General features: G+C 39.2%; 3 protein-coding genes across 3 annotated transcripts; all 3 read left to right on the forward strand.

The window, feature by feature from the left end:
• The first annotated feature begins 2277 nt into the window (after nt 1-2277).
• ort (glycine receptor ora transientless) lies at nt 2278-6631 on the forward strand. The gene is made up of 5 exons (XM_017619792.1): nt 2278-2348; nt 2427-2881; nt 2958-3068; nt 3131-3663; nt 6082-6631. The coding sequence occupies exons 1-5, from the start codon at nt 2278-2280 to the stop codon at nt 6352-6354; spliced, it is 1443 nt and encodes a 480-aa protein (XP_017475281.1). The 3' UTR covers nt 6355-6631.
• Nucleotides 6632-10198: 3567 nt separating this feature from the next.
• Nucleotides 10199-13148, forward strand: Pif1 (Pif1 DNA helicase). Its single transcript, XM_017619574.1, has 3 exons — nt 10199-11114; nt 11167-11327; nt 11395-13148. Exons 1-3 carry the CDS (start codon nt 10319-10321, stop codon nt 12427-12429), a joined length of 1992 nt encoding a protein of 663 aa, XP_017475063.1. The 5' UTR covers nt 10199-10318; the 3' UTR covers nt 12430-13148.
• A 1054-nt stretch (nt 13149-14202) lies between these two features.
• Nucleotides 14203-17891, forward strand: LOC108365546 (acyl-coenzyme A thioesterase 9, mitochondrial-like). The gene is made up of 4 exons (XM_017619600.1): nt 14203-14561; nt 14895-14965; nt 15027-15269; nt 16639-17891. Exons 1-4 carry the CDS (start codon nt 14491-14493, stop codon nt 17568-17570), a joined length of 1317 nt encoding a protein of 438 aa, XP_017475089.1. The 5' UTR covers nt 14203-14490; the 3' UTR covers nt 17571-17891.
• The last annotated feature ends 97 nt before the right edge of the window (nt 17892-17988 follow it).

A 17988-nucleotide genomic window follows, 5' to 3' on the forward strand; every position in this document is an offset into this window, starting at 1 on the left:
TTTAAGGCCGAAATAAAAACAAAAAATTAAACAATTTTGGTAGCAATTGAAAGAGGACTAAAACAGCTTTAATACTGAAATGTCCAGACGAGAATAGCCACCTATAGAAAAATTCTTCAATAAAAAATTTAATTAATTACTCTAGAACAAACCTTAGGTCAGGTATATGAATTTCTTAGCCAGTAAAATTTCGTGAAATATTTAAAAAATCGATAAACTTTCGTAAGAATTTCCGACTTTTGTAGCCCATCCCATTTTAGTAAAGTAACTACACTTTTGAGATAGGTAAGATATACCGTTGATTTTTAGCAATTTTATTTCTTGACGATGTTAGTCATTTTCTTCCATACGAAAAAAAAACTTTTTAAACAATGCGAAACTTGATTATTTAAGTTAAATGATCTTTAAAAAAAGTAAGTTATTATTATTATTATTATTGTTGGGGATAGAGCACTGCGGCCTTAAGATCTATTGTACCCCCTTTAATGGATTATCGTGTATCTATTAATCTAGTATCCGAGAGAAACTTTAGTATAGAACCTAAGTCTACGGATTTCACTTCGCCTTTGGTTATCAGATGTTCACCCAGGTGCCTTTTGCGTTTATGCATCAGTGCAGGACATTCTTCTAAGATGTGCTGTGCAGTCTCGTTTTCCATCCTGCAAAATCTGCATCGCTCATGCGAGTAAATTCCCAGTTTAATCAGGTGGTAGTTCAGCCTGCAGTGTCCTGTCAGGATTCCTGTAACAATTCTTAAGTTATTCTTTGATAAGCTCATACATTCCTTGAATCGTTTTAGGTTATATGTTCCTAAAAGTGCTTTGGACTGCTCTAGACCTGGTAGATTATCCCAGTAGTGATTCCTCTGAGCTTCTTCCTCTAGCCGAACTAGTTTAGAGAGTGCCCCTTTTCCCAGGCCGCAGAAAGGTTCTAGACCGGTGAAAGGGGTTGATGCACCTTTCTTCGCTAGTTTATCGGCAATCTCGTTTCCTTTAATACCAATATGTCCCGGAATCCAGAGAACCCAAACCCGATTGGTCAGACCAAGAGTATTCAGCTTGTCGAGGCACTCCATCACCAGTTTAGATGTTACCTAGTGAGATCTGAGGGCCTTGATAGCCGCTTGGCTGTCGGTCAAGATCGCGATGTTCTTATTCCGGTAGTTTCGCTTGATATTAAAGTCCGCGCATCTTTCTATGGCGTATGTTTCAGCCTGGAAAATAGACATATGTTTCCCCATGGGTTCCGAGTATCTTATCCTCGGTCCAACTACCCCTACCCCGGTACCCTCGTCGGTCAATGAGCCATCAGTGTACCAGGTAATCATGTTTTGGTTTATCCGATATGTCTCGGATATGCCTGCCCAGCTCTTCTTATTACTCAGTTCAGTCTTAAACCTCTTTGTAAAGCTGAACCTCGGATGCATGGTATCCCTCGTTATTGCAATTTCAGGGAACTTATTCGTAAAAATATCTAACTTCCCACGACCAAGACACCCTGCTGCCCCGATATTGGTACCAGTCATCCACAGTAAAGCTCTTTTCGCCTGAGTCTGTATGTAAATATGAAGAGGGGTAAGATCTAAAAGAACCTCCAAGGATGCGGTTGGACAGGTTCTCATGGCTCCCGTTATGCATACGCATGCCAGCCTTTGTATCTTGGAGAGCACTTTGATTGCTCCAAGTTTTGAAGTTCTATCGGCCCAAACGATGGCTCCATAGGTTACCATGGGTCGTACTATTGTCGTGTAGATCCATCTCAGTATCTTTGGTGTGCAGCCCCAACTCTTACCTGCCATGGACCTACACGTCATAAATGATCTTACAGCTTTCTTCGCAGTTTCTTCTACGTGTGCGTTCCAGAGTAGTTTTTGGTCTAGTATTACTCCTAGGAATTTAACCTCTTTTTGGTACATGATGTTGGTTCCATCTAGCCTTATCGCTTTTAGACTATCAAGTTTGTATTTCCTTGAGAATGGTACTATAGTGGTTTTTGCTGGATTTACATTCAGCCCCACTTTGGCACACCATTTTTTGGTTAAAAAAGTAAGTTACAAATGGTAAAATTTCGAAGAAACATTTAAGTACATATGAGGTTTATTGAAATAAATTACACCTAACGTTACACGCAGATGAAATATCTTCTACATTCAGTGAAACGGGTAAAAGTAAACTAGTATTATAAATTTATTGGTTATATAAACACATTTTTATGAATTGGAATTTCTCTTAAGCATATAAATATTATAAAATTGTTTTGTTTTTTATTTTAACAGTAATGGAATACCAAATTTTCCTGCTGGTTATATTCTCAATATGTTTAGAGAAATTCACAACAGGCGAATACCAGTAAGTTTCCTCCAAAATTAACATTTTTTTTTTTTTATTCATCAAGTAACCTAAACTAATTTCTATCACACCCAACAGACAAAGTTTAGCGATAACAGACATTTTACCCGAAGACATAAAACGCTATGACAAAATGCGTCCTCCCAAAAAAGATGGACAGCCAACAATCGTTTATTTTCACGTCACTGTAATGGGTCTCGATTCGATCGACGAGAATTCAATGACATATGTAGCGGACGTTTTTTTCGCACAAACATGGAAAGATCATCGACTGCGACTACCCGAGAACATGACACAGGAGTACAGATTACTCGAGGTGGATTGGTTGAAGAATATGTGGCGACCAGATTCATTCTTCAAAAATGCTAAATCAGTTACTTTCCAAACAATGACAATTCCTAACCACTACATGTGGTTATATAAAGATAAAACCATACTTTATATGGTGAAATTAACCTTAAAATTGTCATGCATCATGAATTTCGCCATTTATCCACATGACACACAAGAATGTAAACTACAAATGGAAAGTTGTAAGTATTAGACGAAATTTAAAGATATTTTACAAAGTTCCATTTCACTACTAATTTGAAATTTCCAAATATGTAGTATCACACACCACAGATGATATGATTTTTCAGTGGGATCCTACGACGCCGCTAGTGGTTGATGAAAATATCGAATTGCCACAGGTGGCGCTGATACACAATCAAACTGCGGGTAAGCACACAAACATACTGTATTGGAATAATATTTTCTTTGTATGCCATCAACTTTCATAGATTGTACACAAGTTTACTCGACGGGTAACTTCACCTGCCTCGAAGTCGTTTTCACACTGAAACGCCGTCTAGTCTATTATGTCTTCAATACTTATATACCGACTTGTATGATTGTCATTATGTCTTGGGTCTCATTTTGGATCAAACCGGAGGCAGCACCGGCGCGCGTTACACTCGGCGTCACTTCGCTGCTGACATTATCCACGCAACATGCGAAGTCACAAGCATCTTTACCGCCTGTTTCCTACCTAAAGGCGGTCGATGCATTCATGTCCGTTTGCACAGTGTTTGTATTTATGGCATTAATGGAATATTGCTTGATAAATATTGTATTAAGCGACACACCTATACCGAAACCGATAGCATATCCGCCAAAACCAGTGCCAGAGGGTGCGGCGGCGAAAAAAGATCCCGAAAAACCACCAGCGACAGCACCAACGCCTGCGCCGGCGACCACACCAGCCAAAGTGGTGCCTGATGAAAAGATTGAGAAAATTGAGAAGATATTCGATGAGATGACCAAAAATAAAAGGGTGAGTCGATATACGTACATACATACACACATACATATGTAGCATACACCAGTGTTCCCGGTTAACATTGCTGCGCGGAGAAAGGCATATTTTTTGTATATGTATATTGTACAATATTTTTTCCACCTTGTGTCCCACTCGAGAATATGCCCCATACAATTGGCTGTACGAAAAGCATGGATTTTTGAGGTTTGATTTACAAAATTTTGGTTATTGCTTCATGTGACTTTTTCAGCGCCAGACTGGAGAACCTAGCCGGACGAAATACTAAAAATTAAGGATTTCAAATCGGTACTTGGGGGCATTTCGCAGCTGTCACACCGCGAAGCTCTTTTAGGGGTTGGTACCTTAGTCCATACGAGTATGACCACTATGTATCACACTTGCCATCACATTAATTTGAGAGGAATTTAATAGGCTCATTGAAAATCAAGGCCCCCTGGGTGAATGCGACATTCAAGAGCTCGTTATTTAACCACCCGCACAAAACGTCCGAGGCTACTTTGGCGCCATGCAGGTTTACTTGAGGGCACCTGATGTGCCTGGGATGGTTACTTTTTTCTGTTTTTGGCCACGCTTGATCACTCTTGATAACTCCCCCGTCCTTGCATCTCTTGTGCCATCAGTGGAGGTCCGCGAATGGATTGGTGAGTGAGATGATTCCTTTGAGCAACAGCATTTCTATTCGACAGCCGCACCTGGTGCAAGTTCGAGAGCCCTGTTCTTTGCTTTAGTTGATAGTTGATCAAGAACCTTAGCCTGTGCAAATTTTTAGCCGAAAAAGGCTCGATGGCCATAGTGAGTTCAGTGGTGGATTCTATGACTCCTCTTGTAAAACTTCCAATTGGCTACCAGAAAATCTACCCTTTTAGCCTCATCTAGAACAAGAGTACTATCAACGGGAATAATGGATGTCTACGGAAACTAGCCTATGTATATCCATGGTTTGAAACAGCGGTTGCATCATCCAGCTCCGCTGACATTCCATTTTAAAGTTGTGGGCCACCAACGAAGCCACTCTACAGTCTCCGCAGCCAATGTCTATCCAACCCCGTAAAGAGAGTATAGCCGCTAAATTTGATTTTATGGAGCTGTCTAACCGTCTACAAGAGCGCCGCCTGAATCCTGCAGTTGATCAAGAGAGGAGGGCGTTTTGGGGTAGCTGGTCGGTAACAATGTCACCCTCGACACATTTTCAATGGCCGTCAAACTCACTGGTCCCGTGACACAAGGACTTTTGTAGAATAGTCCTGATTTCCCTTTGACGTAATTGTGGGCTGGCGAGGAATAGATTTTCTCTGTACGCATCCTCTCCTCAGCAGCAAGTACCACTTGTTCAAATAGCTTTTTAGCAAGACGAAATCAAGGGTTCCTTAAAGTCTGTGGTTATTTGTGCGTCCTGTTCATTTGCCCCTGTGTTCAGGTTGACCATTTCAACGTCCATACTGTTTCCTATGTATAAAAATATAGCTGAAGCTCAGACTTAATTCTTGCACTGATAATGTGAGCTCAACCTCAATAATTCGTACTTTAAACCGAGTCGAAGCTTAAGCTCGCTTTTTGCCACTGCCCAAGCCGTTTGGATTGAAGTCCATTTCGTACTATGCAGTGACTGCCTGAGTTGATGTTGGGACTTTGCGCATTTCGACTTACAACAAATTTGTCCGCTGTGGTTGCCATTTGTTCGACGAGCTCATAAAGCAACGACTACTATAACAGTTTGTAGAGTAGAGTTGTTTACATTTTCGGTTCCGGCCACATGAATGTAGAAAGAAATATAACATCGGAGGCAGAGCAACGGTACTCCTAAATGGCTAACTAAAACCTGACGGCGCCACGTGATCGGAGTACACGATTAGAAGACACACTAAAGTAGTGCCATTCCGTCCATAGCCGCAATGAGATAAACACCCGGACTTACGGATTTTATCGAACTTTTCGCTCTAGATCGGCGGCGGGCATCAGCTCTTTAAAGTTTTCCCCTCAGCCAGGTCGGTGCACACCACCGCTTTAGATCGACCATATTCAGTAAAAGCAAGGGTACCTCTTGCTGGGTGTGACTCTTCGCCACGTATGGTCGATATTGAACGCGTGTCGTCCTTTGCCCAAAGAGCTATATTGCATATGAGATCAGCATAAAGAATATAAAGATAGATCCTAACTTATTTTCTTTCGGAATTCTGCTTGGCACAAAAGTCGTTGAATTACTCACCAAGGAGTTTAAAACCAACTACTACACCATTAAAATAGTTTCAATATTTATTAAGAACCTGTTTTTTTAACAAATTCGAAATTGAGAAACTTTAGCTCCTCTTCAAAGTTTCACAACTACTCTGCTTTCAATATTTTAGTAAATTTAAAACTACTTTATTGCAATTTAAATAGTTCAGATCTTAAAATTGATTCCATTCCCGATAGGTTGTGCATACACGCCGTGTCGTACGCCCACCACTCGATGCCGATGGCCCTTGGATACCACGACAAGAGTCGCGCATCATACTAACACCAACCATTGCACCGCCACCACCGCCGCCGAAGCCAGAACCCGAGCCACCCAAGCCAAAGCTTACGCCACAGCAAGAACGTTTAAAAAGGGCAATTTACATAGATCGTACATCGAGAGTGCTCTTTCCTGCGCTATTCGCCAGTCTCAACGGCATATACTGGATCATATTTTATGAATATCTCTAAGCACAAATTGACACGTTCACATTCGAATACAATACTATTCTCAAATCTACACAAAATGTGTAAAATGTGCTTTATGGTTTTAACACAAATCGATAGAATAAATAATAACAAAAACAAAAACAATTTCTAGACTAGTATAAATTACTAGAATTAAAAAATAGCATAAACAAGAATATAAATACTATGTATAAAAAGTAGGCAATGTTGTAATGTTATTAAAAGTAAATTTGAAAATTTTATTCAGATAAATTTGATGGAGCAATTTAATTCAACTGAATGTGTGTACGCATAAAACTGTTCAAATAAAAATTGATATATTTAATTATGTATGTAAGCTAGTTAAAAGGTATTAGTGCATAAACAAAAGGCTCGAAGTAAAATGTTAAACTAATGTATCGTGAAATGTTTAGCCTTAAGTTTATTTAATGTTTATTTACTTGCTATATAGCTTATTATTTTATTTAACACTAATTAGACAAATGTGTTAACTTCTAGCTCCATAAATTACAATTTGTTATATTTTTCATTGAAAGATCCTGTAATAAATAATTAATCAATCGTATCAGTGTGCATTTCTTATTGTGAGTAAATTAGTGAAACATATTTCATTTATTAATCATACTATTTAATATTTCTATCATTTAATTAAGAGCGAAATAACAGTTGTTAAATACAATTATAAGGAACTATACCGAATTTTAAAGTATGTATTAATTGTGATAAAGAACAACTACAAATTGTAAATTTTTGGGCTTAGTATTAAATAAATAAAATCGCTTGAGAACAACTTAATACATACATACATACATACATATGTATAACAGAGTTTTGATGATCGAAATGATTTGCGTTACCGAATTGGGTGCTCTGGTGAAGTCCAAGACCTTCCCTTACACCCTGTGTGCATCCACAGGCTATCCCTTCCAAGGAGTATTTGCATTGGTGGGTGTGGTTTTTGTATCTGCTTTGTACTTCCTTTGTAACATTCCCTACCGTATCAAATCTCATTGGTGCCGAAGCTTTAGTAGAGGCGCAGGTCCAATTGGCATTTTTCTAGAAACTCTGACGTCCTATTTTAGGGGTGTTGAAGTTGAAATTTTTCCTTTGTATCCACAAAGCTCCCCTCGCGTGGCAGAAAAGAGGGTCGCCCGTCCAGGAAAAGGTCCGCTTTAACAGATATAAAGCTTAGTAGCTCGATAGATCGCCCGGTATGCGAAGCACTTCGTTCGAGAAGAGGCCTTTGAATAACACTGATCAGCCGCGGATTATGTGATCATATGACAACTTGGTCCGACGCTTTATGAAATATAAGTTGTGTGGGCAGGAATTGAATCGCCGCTCGAATTAACCAAACCATTGTTGCCACTTTGCAATAATTGGGTCCTCACTGCAGATGATGGAAAAACCCAAACGACTTGATGGTTTGATCACTCCATCTGTGAGGTGTATTTTTGTCTCCTTTCATAGAGGTTAGGTTAGATAAGGTGGCAGCCCTGCAAAGGGCTCACTTACACAATGAGTGAATGTCCATTGTGTTACCAAAGGCTTCGACCCATCCGTGAAGATATATACCAATCCGTTACTCCAGAGACAATCCCCTCCCCCACCACCTTACGTGGTGCCCCTACTAACCTTAAGCTGTAGAGACGCTCCCTCACTCAGAGCTTGCAGTTCTGTCGCAGAGCATGTGTGAGATAAAAGCAACTAGGTTGGTCTCAACTCCAAGCTTGCTTAGGGCGTTTACAATCGACTTGGGTAATACGTTATTAAAGGCCCCCTCAATATCCAGAAAGGCCCCAACCGTGAATTCTTTGTTTTCCAGAGACTCTTCTATACCCTTTAGAACATGATACAGGTCGGATTCCGCGGACCTGCCCTTCATATAGGCATGCTGTTTCTTATATACAGTTCAGGAAAGAATGGAGACTAATTGGCCTAAAGTGCTTCGGGGATACGTGAGAGGACTTTTCTGCTTTGGGGATAAAAGTTACTCACCTTCCTCCAGGCCAATGGGACGTATCCCCATTTATGCAGCTCACGTAGATAGGAGTCAGCTAACGGCATGTCAACTCCGCTACTTTCTGCAGCTGAACTGGAATGATGCCGTCAGGTCCCGGTGACATAAATGTCTTGAAAAAGTTGAGTGGCGCTTCTCCAGTAGCTCCCTAGAAGAAACGGAGCAGCCCATGAGATTTAAACCGGTAGTTCTACACGGTCCAGGGCTAGCTGGGAAATGGGCGTCGAGAAGTAGCTTTATCGACTGTTCTCCGCTTATTTTCCAGCCACCCGACTCATCTCTCAGGTAACCCAAGGAACAGGATTTCTGGAGAGCATACGCCTGAAACGAGATGCTTCCTTGCAACCTTTCCACGTTTTCGCAGAATACCCTCCATGATGATCGCTTAGCCTTTTTAATCTCAGACTTATAGAGCTCCCAATCATGTTGTAGGTTGCCCTTTTTCGCTTTGTTAAAGAGGTGTCTACTCGACGCCCTGAGCTCCGACAGCTTCAACGTCCAGCAGCTCAGTTTAACCTTACCTGAAGGCCTACTTAATGGCCACGAGTTTTCGATGGCAGTATTTTATGCGGTGGTGAATTTTTCCACCAGGTCCTCAATCGAGCTGTCAAAAGGATTACAGTTATCCTGTGGGGCTTCCCGTAGCTTCCTGCAGTAGAGACCCGAGTTTGTCCTCTTAACATTTGTAAAATGAATACCTTTGGGACGCTCATCCGCTCATCCTGTGATCTGAATATACCTATTATCTGAGGAGTGATTGTCGGAAGTCCTCCTGTCAGAGATAACAGAGAAGAAGAGGCCAGGGTGAGGTCAAGGATCTCGCGCCTGACAGCAGTGACAAATGTAGGTTCGTTACCTCTATTACAAATGGCTAAGTCCTCGCTTAGAATAAAATAAAAAATGACTCACTTTTGAGTTAATGTCCGACCGTCCCGAACAAGTTTGCCTGGAGTCCGCATCGGTTCCAATAATCATAGCGGCATTCTGTCGGTTAGCGTAACGGAGGTGACTCCACCTCGTCACCGTGTGTCACGTATGCGGATATCAGCCAGACTTCTGCCACGCCGCCCTCCAGACTAAACGTAACAATGTCTTCATTGCTGAAATTTAGTAAAATAAATGCTTTTCGTTCTCTTCTGATGGGCATGCAAGATCTTGGATTACCTGCTTGCTTCTGCGCCATTAACTTATACTCCATCGTCCTGATCCCAGAAATCCTGTTACTGCTCAGCCACGGTTCCTGTATCAGGACTACATCGGCTCCACCTTGCTCAAGGTGGATAAGAAGATTTTCGGATGCCGGCTTAGAGTGTTGGAAGTTGATCTGCAGTATATACTCCAACAACGCCATCACCGCGTCCTCGTCAACCGTGGTTAAAAGCCTCTCCTCCTCAGCCCTACCTAAGAACCCTCCGAAACTTACAATGTACCCTTGTGAAAGGGGCTTCAAATGTTTTTCGGTTCCGGCCGATACCAAAAAATCTCGTCAACTGCCTCTTTTTCTTTTGCTAAGTTGTTATAGTTGTTCATAGGAAGCGTAGACAGGTCCTTCTTCTCTTGATACTTCTATTGTGTTCGGTCGCGTTCAAAATTTTTGAATTTTTTGTGAACACGCTCGTGAACCGTGAGCCCCCACAAACGACGAACATGCACCGCAAGCCGAGCATTCTAGCACTGGCAGTATCGTTACCAAAAGTACTCAGAACTCGATTTTCAAAAGAATTGACAGCACCTGATGTTTAAAAATATCAAAACTGGGTACTCGCGAGAGTTGCGAGTATGTGAACACGGCCGGTTATTTGGATGCTCATTGTGAATATACGACAATAAGAAGAAGGCAAAATAAAAGGTCAACCATTTTGGCGGGTGTCATTCTTTTTACATATTCGTTTTATATGACAAAAATTTTTTATTTCGTGTCATCACTGAAAAAAGTTTTGAATTAAAATGGACATAAATGATGCCGTATTAACTTGTGCAATTAATATTTTGTGGACAAATGCAGTGGGTGCAACTGGAAAGAAGGTAACTTTCAAAACAGCTACGCTACGTCTGATACGGAATGATGTGAGGGAACTTTTCATTGATGTAACCGGTGAAAAGGCTAAGCCAATAAAATTCAAGCTCAAGGACATAATGGTACACAAAAAATTTATGTCTGAGGGTAAAGCAACGATCAATTTCAAGGCAGAGAACTGTGCAATGTATCTATCAAATGCCCCACCTAGTACGTTAATGTATTTCCTGCGCACTATATTCATTAAACTTAATGGCGAGCAAAAAGATGAAGCAACTACACAGAAACAGTTACGCGCTCACATGCTTTCTGGTAAGCCTAGCAATTTTGAGGAAGTTTCTCCAGTAACAACTACCGAAATGATAATGGCCAGAAAAAAGGCTGGTTTGCTAGGAAAGGGCTCTGTGACAACGCCATCGCCATTGGCTGCGAAAAAACGCCGTTATGAGGATTTAAGTGGCGCAAATGGACAAGTGAGTTCACAGGCACCAGCCGCTAAAAGGCTCTACCAAGACCAAAGTACACAGTCGCTTGGTATTGAAGAAAATGTAAAACTTTGCGAAGAACAGTTGGAAGTGCTACGTGCTTGCACCTCCGGCAAGAGCATATTTTTCACGGGTTCTGCTGGTACAGGGAAAAGTTTCCTTTTACGTAAAATTATATCTGCTCTGCCACCGGATGGCACTGTAGCGACTGCTTCTACAGGTGTAGCAGCATGCCTTATAGGTGAGCAATTAAATATTTTTATGTAGACTCAATTCCCAATGTATCCCTTTAGGAGGTACGACTTTACATGCCTTTGCGGGTATAGGCGGTGGTGATTATGGACTGCCACGTTGTATTGAATTAGCGTCTCGTCCAGGGAGTGCGCTGATATGGCGTAAATGCAAGCGATTAATTATAGATGAGATCTCAATGTTAGATGGGCAGTACTTTGAAGTATGAAAATACATAATTATAACTTAGTCTTAAATGATTTTATTTTAAATATTTGTGAACATTTCAGAAAATAGAAGCAGTAGCAAGACATATACGCAAGAACGACAAACCCTTTGGAGGGATCCAATTAATTCTTTGTGGAGATTTTCTTCAACTACCACCTGTGGTTAAAAGTGACTATAACTCTACCCCAACACAACGTTTTTGCTTTCAATCTAGTGCTTGGGAAAAATGCATTCAGTGCGTTTTTGAACTCAAACAAGTACATAGGCAATCCGATCCGGAATTTGTGAAAATTCTTAATCACATCCGCATCGGATATGTGAATGATGAAATTACTAAACGGCTGCGTGCTACATCAAAACAAAAAATTGAAGGTGATGGAATCTTGGCCACACAACTTTGTTCTCATACGAATGACGCACAATCAATAAATGAATCTAAACTTGAAAGCTTAGACGGTGAGAAGATATTATTCCAAGCTGAGGATTCTGATGCGAATATGTCGAAGCAGTTGGACTCTCAGTTGCAAGCAACTTCTCGTCTCTATTTAAAAGTAAATGCACAAGTTATGTTACTTAAAAACATTAATATTGCTTCTGGACTGGTAAATGGAGCACGAGGTGTAGTTGTACGCATTGAAAAGGGTATACCAGTGGTGCGTTTTAAGAATAATCGCGAATATTTATGTAAGCAAGAAAAATGGATTATAAAGACTGCATCTGGTGGTACAGTAACACGAACGCAGGTGCCGCTAAAGTTGGCATGGGCCTTTTCAATACACAAAAGCCAAGGTCTAACATTGGACTGCGTTGAAATGTCGTTGTCTAAAGTGTTTGAAGCTGGGCAAGCTTATGTAGCTCTTTCGCGTGCAAAATCGATGGATTCTTTGCGCATACTAGACTTCGATCCAAAACAGGTTTGGGCGAACGCACAAGTTCTTCAGTTCTACAAACTATTTCGTAGACGCTTGCATGACAGCACAATGATCCCTCTTGGCGCCAAGAACATAAAACGTGAGAAAACCGATGGTCAACGGGCTAGTGCACTAGCTAAAATAAAAAAGAGTCTCTTTGATAAACCACTCGTATCTATAAGCTAATGCGGAAAAGTTAACAGGGAAACTTTCCTTTACGGCCGATCGTTGTGTTTGCGGTGGGAGGAAAAGGAGCGGCGTGAGACCATCCACCGGCCGTTCAGAGAGGGCATGGGCCAACGATACCACCACCAGCCCATAGGGAGCACCTAGCAAATTGGTCGGAAAAACACGGTTTTGAAAAGTGTTTAATAAACCCTAACGACTTTTAAACAAAATAGTGATCTGTTGACTGTACTTGTAAGTGCAAAAGGTTTAATTCAGTTCACACAATTCGATACAGTAAGCGAAAGAAAATCGGCAGTAAAGGAAAGCCAGCCCAAGTTGACTCCAAAAAAAAAAAATCATATCGCACACCTAGATCTAAAGTGAGCTGTCTCAAAAATTAGATCGGGAAATATAACTGCTTGATGAACGTACAGGTATAACAGCAATTCTTTTTATTAGTGTATATAATGGTTAAGAAAAATATTGTATTTGCAAAAAAAAGTCATCATGTTGTTTTAGTTGATCGCACTTTAGATCTGGGTGTGCGATATGTTCGCCACTTGGACTCGGAAATATAAAAATGCTTTAAAAAGGACTTTGTAATATTTTCATTCTTAATAAAAGAATACACGTGCAAATTTTTACATACGAGAAATATTTTTTGATAAAACCGATTTTTTATTTTTTCTAGTGAGGGAACACAAGTTTTAGAAGTAACACGCAAAGCCGCAATCGAATGTGGCGGTGTCGCACGCGTTTATAGTGGCGGAGATTGAACGACCCTTTCGTTATGCCTACTTTCAACAACTAAAAATTACCTTAATGAACGTCTAGTTTGCTCGAATTGATTCAAGTTCAAGCAGGTTTTTAATTTGGCATATACATACATACATATCGCACCGTCTTCAAAAGGGGCACAACTCAAAATTGCACGTTTGTCAGAAAATGCGCAAAACTATTTCTTAGCACATGGTAATCAGTTGTTTTTTTAACAAGTTATAATAAAAATTTGCTCCGGATTTTGCTGAAAGGTAAATAAAAGAGTACGTCTTTAGCGCATAATTTCAAAAATCACAAATTTTGAGTTGTGTCTCTTTTGAAGACGGTGTGCGATATGTAGCTTCTGCAGGTTCGCCATCCAGTTGCTATTTACGATCAAATTCTTGAGGCCTCATTGCGAGTCCTCATATTTATACTCATTTCTCCTATTTTTTCGTTTCTCTCTCCCCGAAAATGTGTTAATAGTCCCATTTATAGCATTTAAAATTTTAATGAAACCTTTTTCATATTAAGCGAAACTATTCGAATCAAGTGAAACTATTTCCAGATTCAGTGAAACTTAATTCAAATTGAAAGAAACTATTTTCAAGTTAATTGACCATTAAGTTAAGGAACAGGAAATCAACTAACCTATTAAGGACCGTTTGCGCAAGATTTCTTTGAGCCCTGTTCGGCAGCCCTTCGCCATGCAAGAAAAACGCAACACTGCCATACTTTTTCCTCAACATTTCGGATACTAGTCGTCATCGATTCTCCACTTCTCTAAATTTAAAATAAAGTTACTCGTTAACTAATAATTTTTAAATAAAAAACGTATAATAGCTTAACAATCCGGTTTCAGAAAGTTCAGTTAACTTCCGCTAGTGTGAAACTTTAACCTGCCTTCACTTTAAAACTTTGCTACTGTGTGCCCACTCAGTCGGGAGATGTCGCTGCACAGTATCAGCACCAGCTGTTTCTCTAACTCAAGTTTTCCTGCAGGGTAACTGCAGAGGGCCATATAAAGAAAAAACAGCAACTGTTCGCACCGTAGTCTGAGTTAGCGAACGGCGAAAAGTTAGTTTATTTTTGAAAATAAGTATTTAGTTTTATTTGTCCATTTAGTAGCCTGTTATTCTGTTACGACGTTGTGAAAATTTAAAGTTTAGGCTCTAAGCAGTCTTCCTCCAGAGTTGGTAGCCCCTACGAGATTCGGTGAATCGAGAATGGTGAAAAAAGGCTCGACTGGTTTTAGCAACTAAAGGACAAACGCGTATTTAAGTAATATTCTTATTGGATTCCTAAATTATTTGTATCAAAATGTTGAGGGTGTTGCAAATAGGTTCACGTGCCTTATTACGTCAACAACTTTCTCTCAAAGCAGACTTGATGTGAGTATAACAAATTGATATGCATTTGGACAAGTACCTACATATCTATTGTCCTCTGCAATAACGCCACGGCTTCAAACTAATTCAAACTAAAAAAAAACCTTACTACTGAACAGAACGCATGTTCCAAGCCTTGTCTAGTCCATTTCTAATTTTTACTAAATCTCTATGACCGCTTTATAAAGATATAGTAAGGATTAGAGACATGAGACACTTAACTGTAGTAACGGTTATTTTTCAGTTTTGAGTTGTGTCGTTATTGCAGAGAACACTCAATATGCTTAAATAAATCAATATCACGGTGAATAATACGCAATTGTTAAATACTTTTAGTACTGTTGCAAAATTCGCAACGGCCTTGAAAGGGCAGGATGTGCAGACGCTGTCGTTTACAATGGATGAAGGTTAACCTGAATCTATGAATTTTCCGCTGTGCTTTACTTTATTTCACTATCAATATTATAGTGCGTGCTGAAATCAGACAACGCTTGGGGCTGCAAAGGGGGTACCATCCCATACCCAGGAGCCGTGAACATCTGCTAAAATACACACCCAAAGCGGAAGATTTACCGCCACGTTCAATGCAGGACTCGTACACCACAGCTGTGCTTCCGCTTAGTACAGATTTGAAGCTTCAAGATAATTATGTCTCGCATTTAGGAAACGTACGTATGGGCCGTTTAATGGAAGATTTAGACTCGTTTGCAGGTATTTATTAGTGATCTTTCAGACGTAAGGAGATAATTCTAAATTGTTGTGTTAGCTGATAATACGTGATTTTTAAGAGAAAACAACAAAAGTTAATTAGCCATTCTATTCGTATATACATATGTATGTATGTATGTCTATGCATTTTGGTTGGTCATTGCGAAAGCACTTAATTGTGCCAATACCAGGGAACAATGTTATACATATGTACGTACATACATACTTAAATATCAAAAAAAGCTATTGTAACACCATTTATGGAATAAATTCAAATCAAACACAACAAATCAAATCAACACAAGAAACACATGCGACACATCCGACATATTCAGCATTATTAATTACATTGTATACATATACGAGAAGAGATTTAGCGAATTTTGCAAGCTCCTGTTATAGTAAAATTTATCAAACAATTGTCTAATTAAAAGTCTATATATCGTCGTTTAAAGTGTAAAACCGCGTATCAACAAAATGCAATACCGCGTATCAGCAAAATGCAAAACCGCGTATGTGAAGTTGTAGAAATTTATTTTCTAGAGCGTCATATTTCTAAATGGTTCTCTTTTTTATAAAGCAATCGCATTTCTGGCTAGTATATTTCAGGACGAATGGATAAGGATTGAGCCAAGAGCTTGTGTGAGCAAATAAAAAAAATTTAATTTTGCAGTACGTTAATACGTACCTATTGCCCATTTATTTTGAAAGTGTTATTAGTCATTTCCACCTCTCGTACTTAAATGGTTGCTTTCGTCTTAGTGTAAATCTTTCTATCGTCATAAACTAAAGACTAAACTTTTTTGGCCTTCTTCATTAAAAATAATGTACCTTTAAAAATGGTTTATGAATTGAAAAATGTATGAAAACGTCATTTTATAAAGCTCTTTAAACCTTCTTTATCTTTAATGAAAAAGCCCATTTACCTTTAGCTGATTAAATTGAACGAATAAAAGGCGCGTCCAGATAAAAGTACAAATTGTCCCTAAAGTCAAACGGAATGAAATGACTTATGTCACTTCCAAAATAAACTGCTCAAAAGTATCTATTGCCGAATTGCTACTAGACATTGTGGAAATAAACTTAATGACTATTTTCATTAACATAATGATACAAGTATTTTTAATACTCAACAAAGTTATTAATTTATTTATTTTTCATTGAATGCCCAGCATTGATGTACACACATACATATGTATGTATGTATGTATGCACATACATGTCTTATTTTTTCAAAACACTTGGTATTTTATTCTTAAATTTCTTTGCACTTATTCAACTTGATAGAGCATATACATATGTGTATAAATGTAAATCTTAACATTTTACAAAAACCTTTTTGTTTAATTATTTTCATATTTGCTCCTTTTAGTATGGGTTGTGCATCAGCATATTAAAGTGCCCACTTTACCTGCCAATGTTAACTTGCCATACACCTTCGTCACGATATTAGTAGATAAAGTGAGTTTTAGCGATTTGGTAACTAATGTCAAAGAAGATATACGTTTTTCTGGCCATATGTCGTGGGTTGGTCGGAGTTCAATGGAGATCGTTGTCTGGCTAGAGCAAAAGCATCATGGCGAATATAAGAAAATAACTCGAGCGCTCTTTCTTATGGGTGCCCGTAATGCCACCAATACCGGTCCAGCTCCGGTAAATCCTATTGAACCAGCTACGGATGAAGAGAGGAAAATACTTTCCGGTGGTGAAGAGCGGAAAAAGCGACGCCAAATAATACAAGCACAATCAATTTTTAGAGTGGAACCTAATGATTTTGAGCAAACTTTGATGTATGATATTTACAAGCGTACCACGGATACCAATACAATGGAATTGAACAAACGTTTGTTGCCGGCTAATGCGCGTTGGATGTCCGAGTGGAGTACAGTAACAACAATACCATCTTTTCCGGAAAACCGTAACGCACATAATAAAGTCTTTGGTGGATTTTTGATGCGTTTGGCTTTGGAAAATAGTTGGACAGCTGCATTCCTGTACTGCTGTGGGCGCCCTAAATTGTTGCATATTTGCGACATAAGCTTTGAAAAGCCCGTCCCAGTTTCATCGTTCATAAAGCTAACCTCTTACGTTGTATATACGGAATTGAACTATCTACAAATAATGACGGTTGTCGATGTGTTGGATGCAAGTGGTGGTGGCACAGGTCAAGTTACTACAAACGCTTTTTATAGTACTTATAAATCAAATGAGCCTGTACATCAGATACTGCCACGATCCTACCACGAGACTATGTGGTATATTCAAGGAAGGCGCAAGTTTAAATATGCAATGGGGTTGGAATAAATGGATTTTAAATGGTATACGTAAATGCCATCGAATATGCTAAAGGATGCTAAAAATATTTACATAATGCTTAATTTTAACTATAGCGATTTTTATAAGTTAATTGTGATTTTCGGCCAGTGACTAATAGCTTAAGTAAAAACTGTTATACACATATATAATTATTTGAACTTTCGGGATTATGTTATATGTACTTTTTTTACATGTGATATTTTTTTACGTATGCATGTAGTAATTTTAACCATTTATTTGTTAGCTCTTGAATTTTATGTAAACGATAAGCAATGCAAATTATTTATTTAAAAAAAATCAATAAATGACTTAAAGCATTTTTATGATTACTCATTCCAAGGCGACCCCATATTTCGAGAGATGTCGCTGCTTGCAAGAGGATTGTAAAATACCCGCATCAGCTGTT

This window comes from Rhagoletis zephyria, unplaced genomic scaffold (genome assembly GCF_001687245.7).
Source record: "Rhagoletis zephyria isolate East Lansing unplaced genomic scaffold, Rhagoletis_zephyria_1.1 Rzeph_scaffold_00037, whole genome shotgun sequence".
Taxonomy (NCBI): Eukaryota; Metazoa; Arthropoda; class Insecta; order Diptera; family Tephritidae; genus Rhagoletis; species Rhagoletis zephyria.

What these genes read in the sequence shown, in the direction of transcription:
- ort (XM_017619792.1), top strand. Translation starts at nt 2,278, where the DNA reads ATGGAATACCAAATTTTCCTGCTGGTTATATTCTCAATATGTTTAGAG. An exon ending in GATACACAATCAAACTGCGG is followed by an intron (nt 3,069 to 3,130) that starts GTAAGCACACAA and finishes CAACTTTCATAG; the next exon opens with ATTGTACACAAGTTTACTCG. An exon ending in AGATGACCAAAAATAAAAGG is followed by an intron (nt 3,664 to 6,081) that starts GTGAGTCGATAT and finishes CATTCCCGATAG; the next exon opens with GTTGTGCATACACGCCGTGT.
- LOC108365546 (XM_017619600.1), top strand. Translation starts at nt 14,491, where the DNA reads ATGTTGAGGGTGTTGCAAATAGGTTCACGTGCCTTATTACGTCAACAA. An exon ending in GTCGTTTACAATGGATGAAG is followed by an intron (nt 14,966 to 15,026) that starts GTTAACCTGAAT and finishes TCAATATTATAG; the next exon opens with TGCGTGCTGAAATCAGACAA. An exon ending in AGATTTAGACTCGTTTGCAG is followed by an intron (nt 15,270 to 16,638) that starts GTATTTATTAGT and finishes TGCTCCTTTTAG; the next exon opens with TATGGGTTGTGCATCAGCAT.
- Pif1 (XM_017619574.1), top strand. Translation starts at nt 10,319, where the DNA reads ATGGACATAAATGATGCCGTATTAACTTGTGCAATTAATATTTTGTGG. An exon ending in TGTAGCAGCATGCCTTATAG is followed by an intron (nt 11,115 to 11,166) that starts GTGAGCAATTAA and finishes GTATCCCTTTAG; the next exon opens with GAGGTACGACTTTACATGCC. An exon ending in TAGATGGGCAGTACTTTGAA is followed by an intron (nt 11,328 to 11,394) that starts GTATGAAAATAC and finishes TGAACATTTCAG; the next exon opens with AAAATAGAAGCAGTAGCAAG.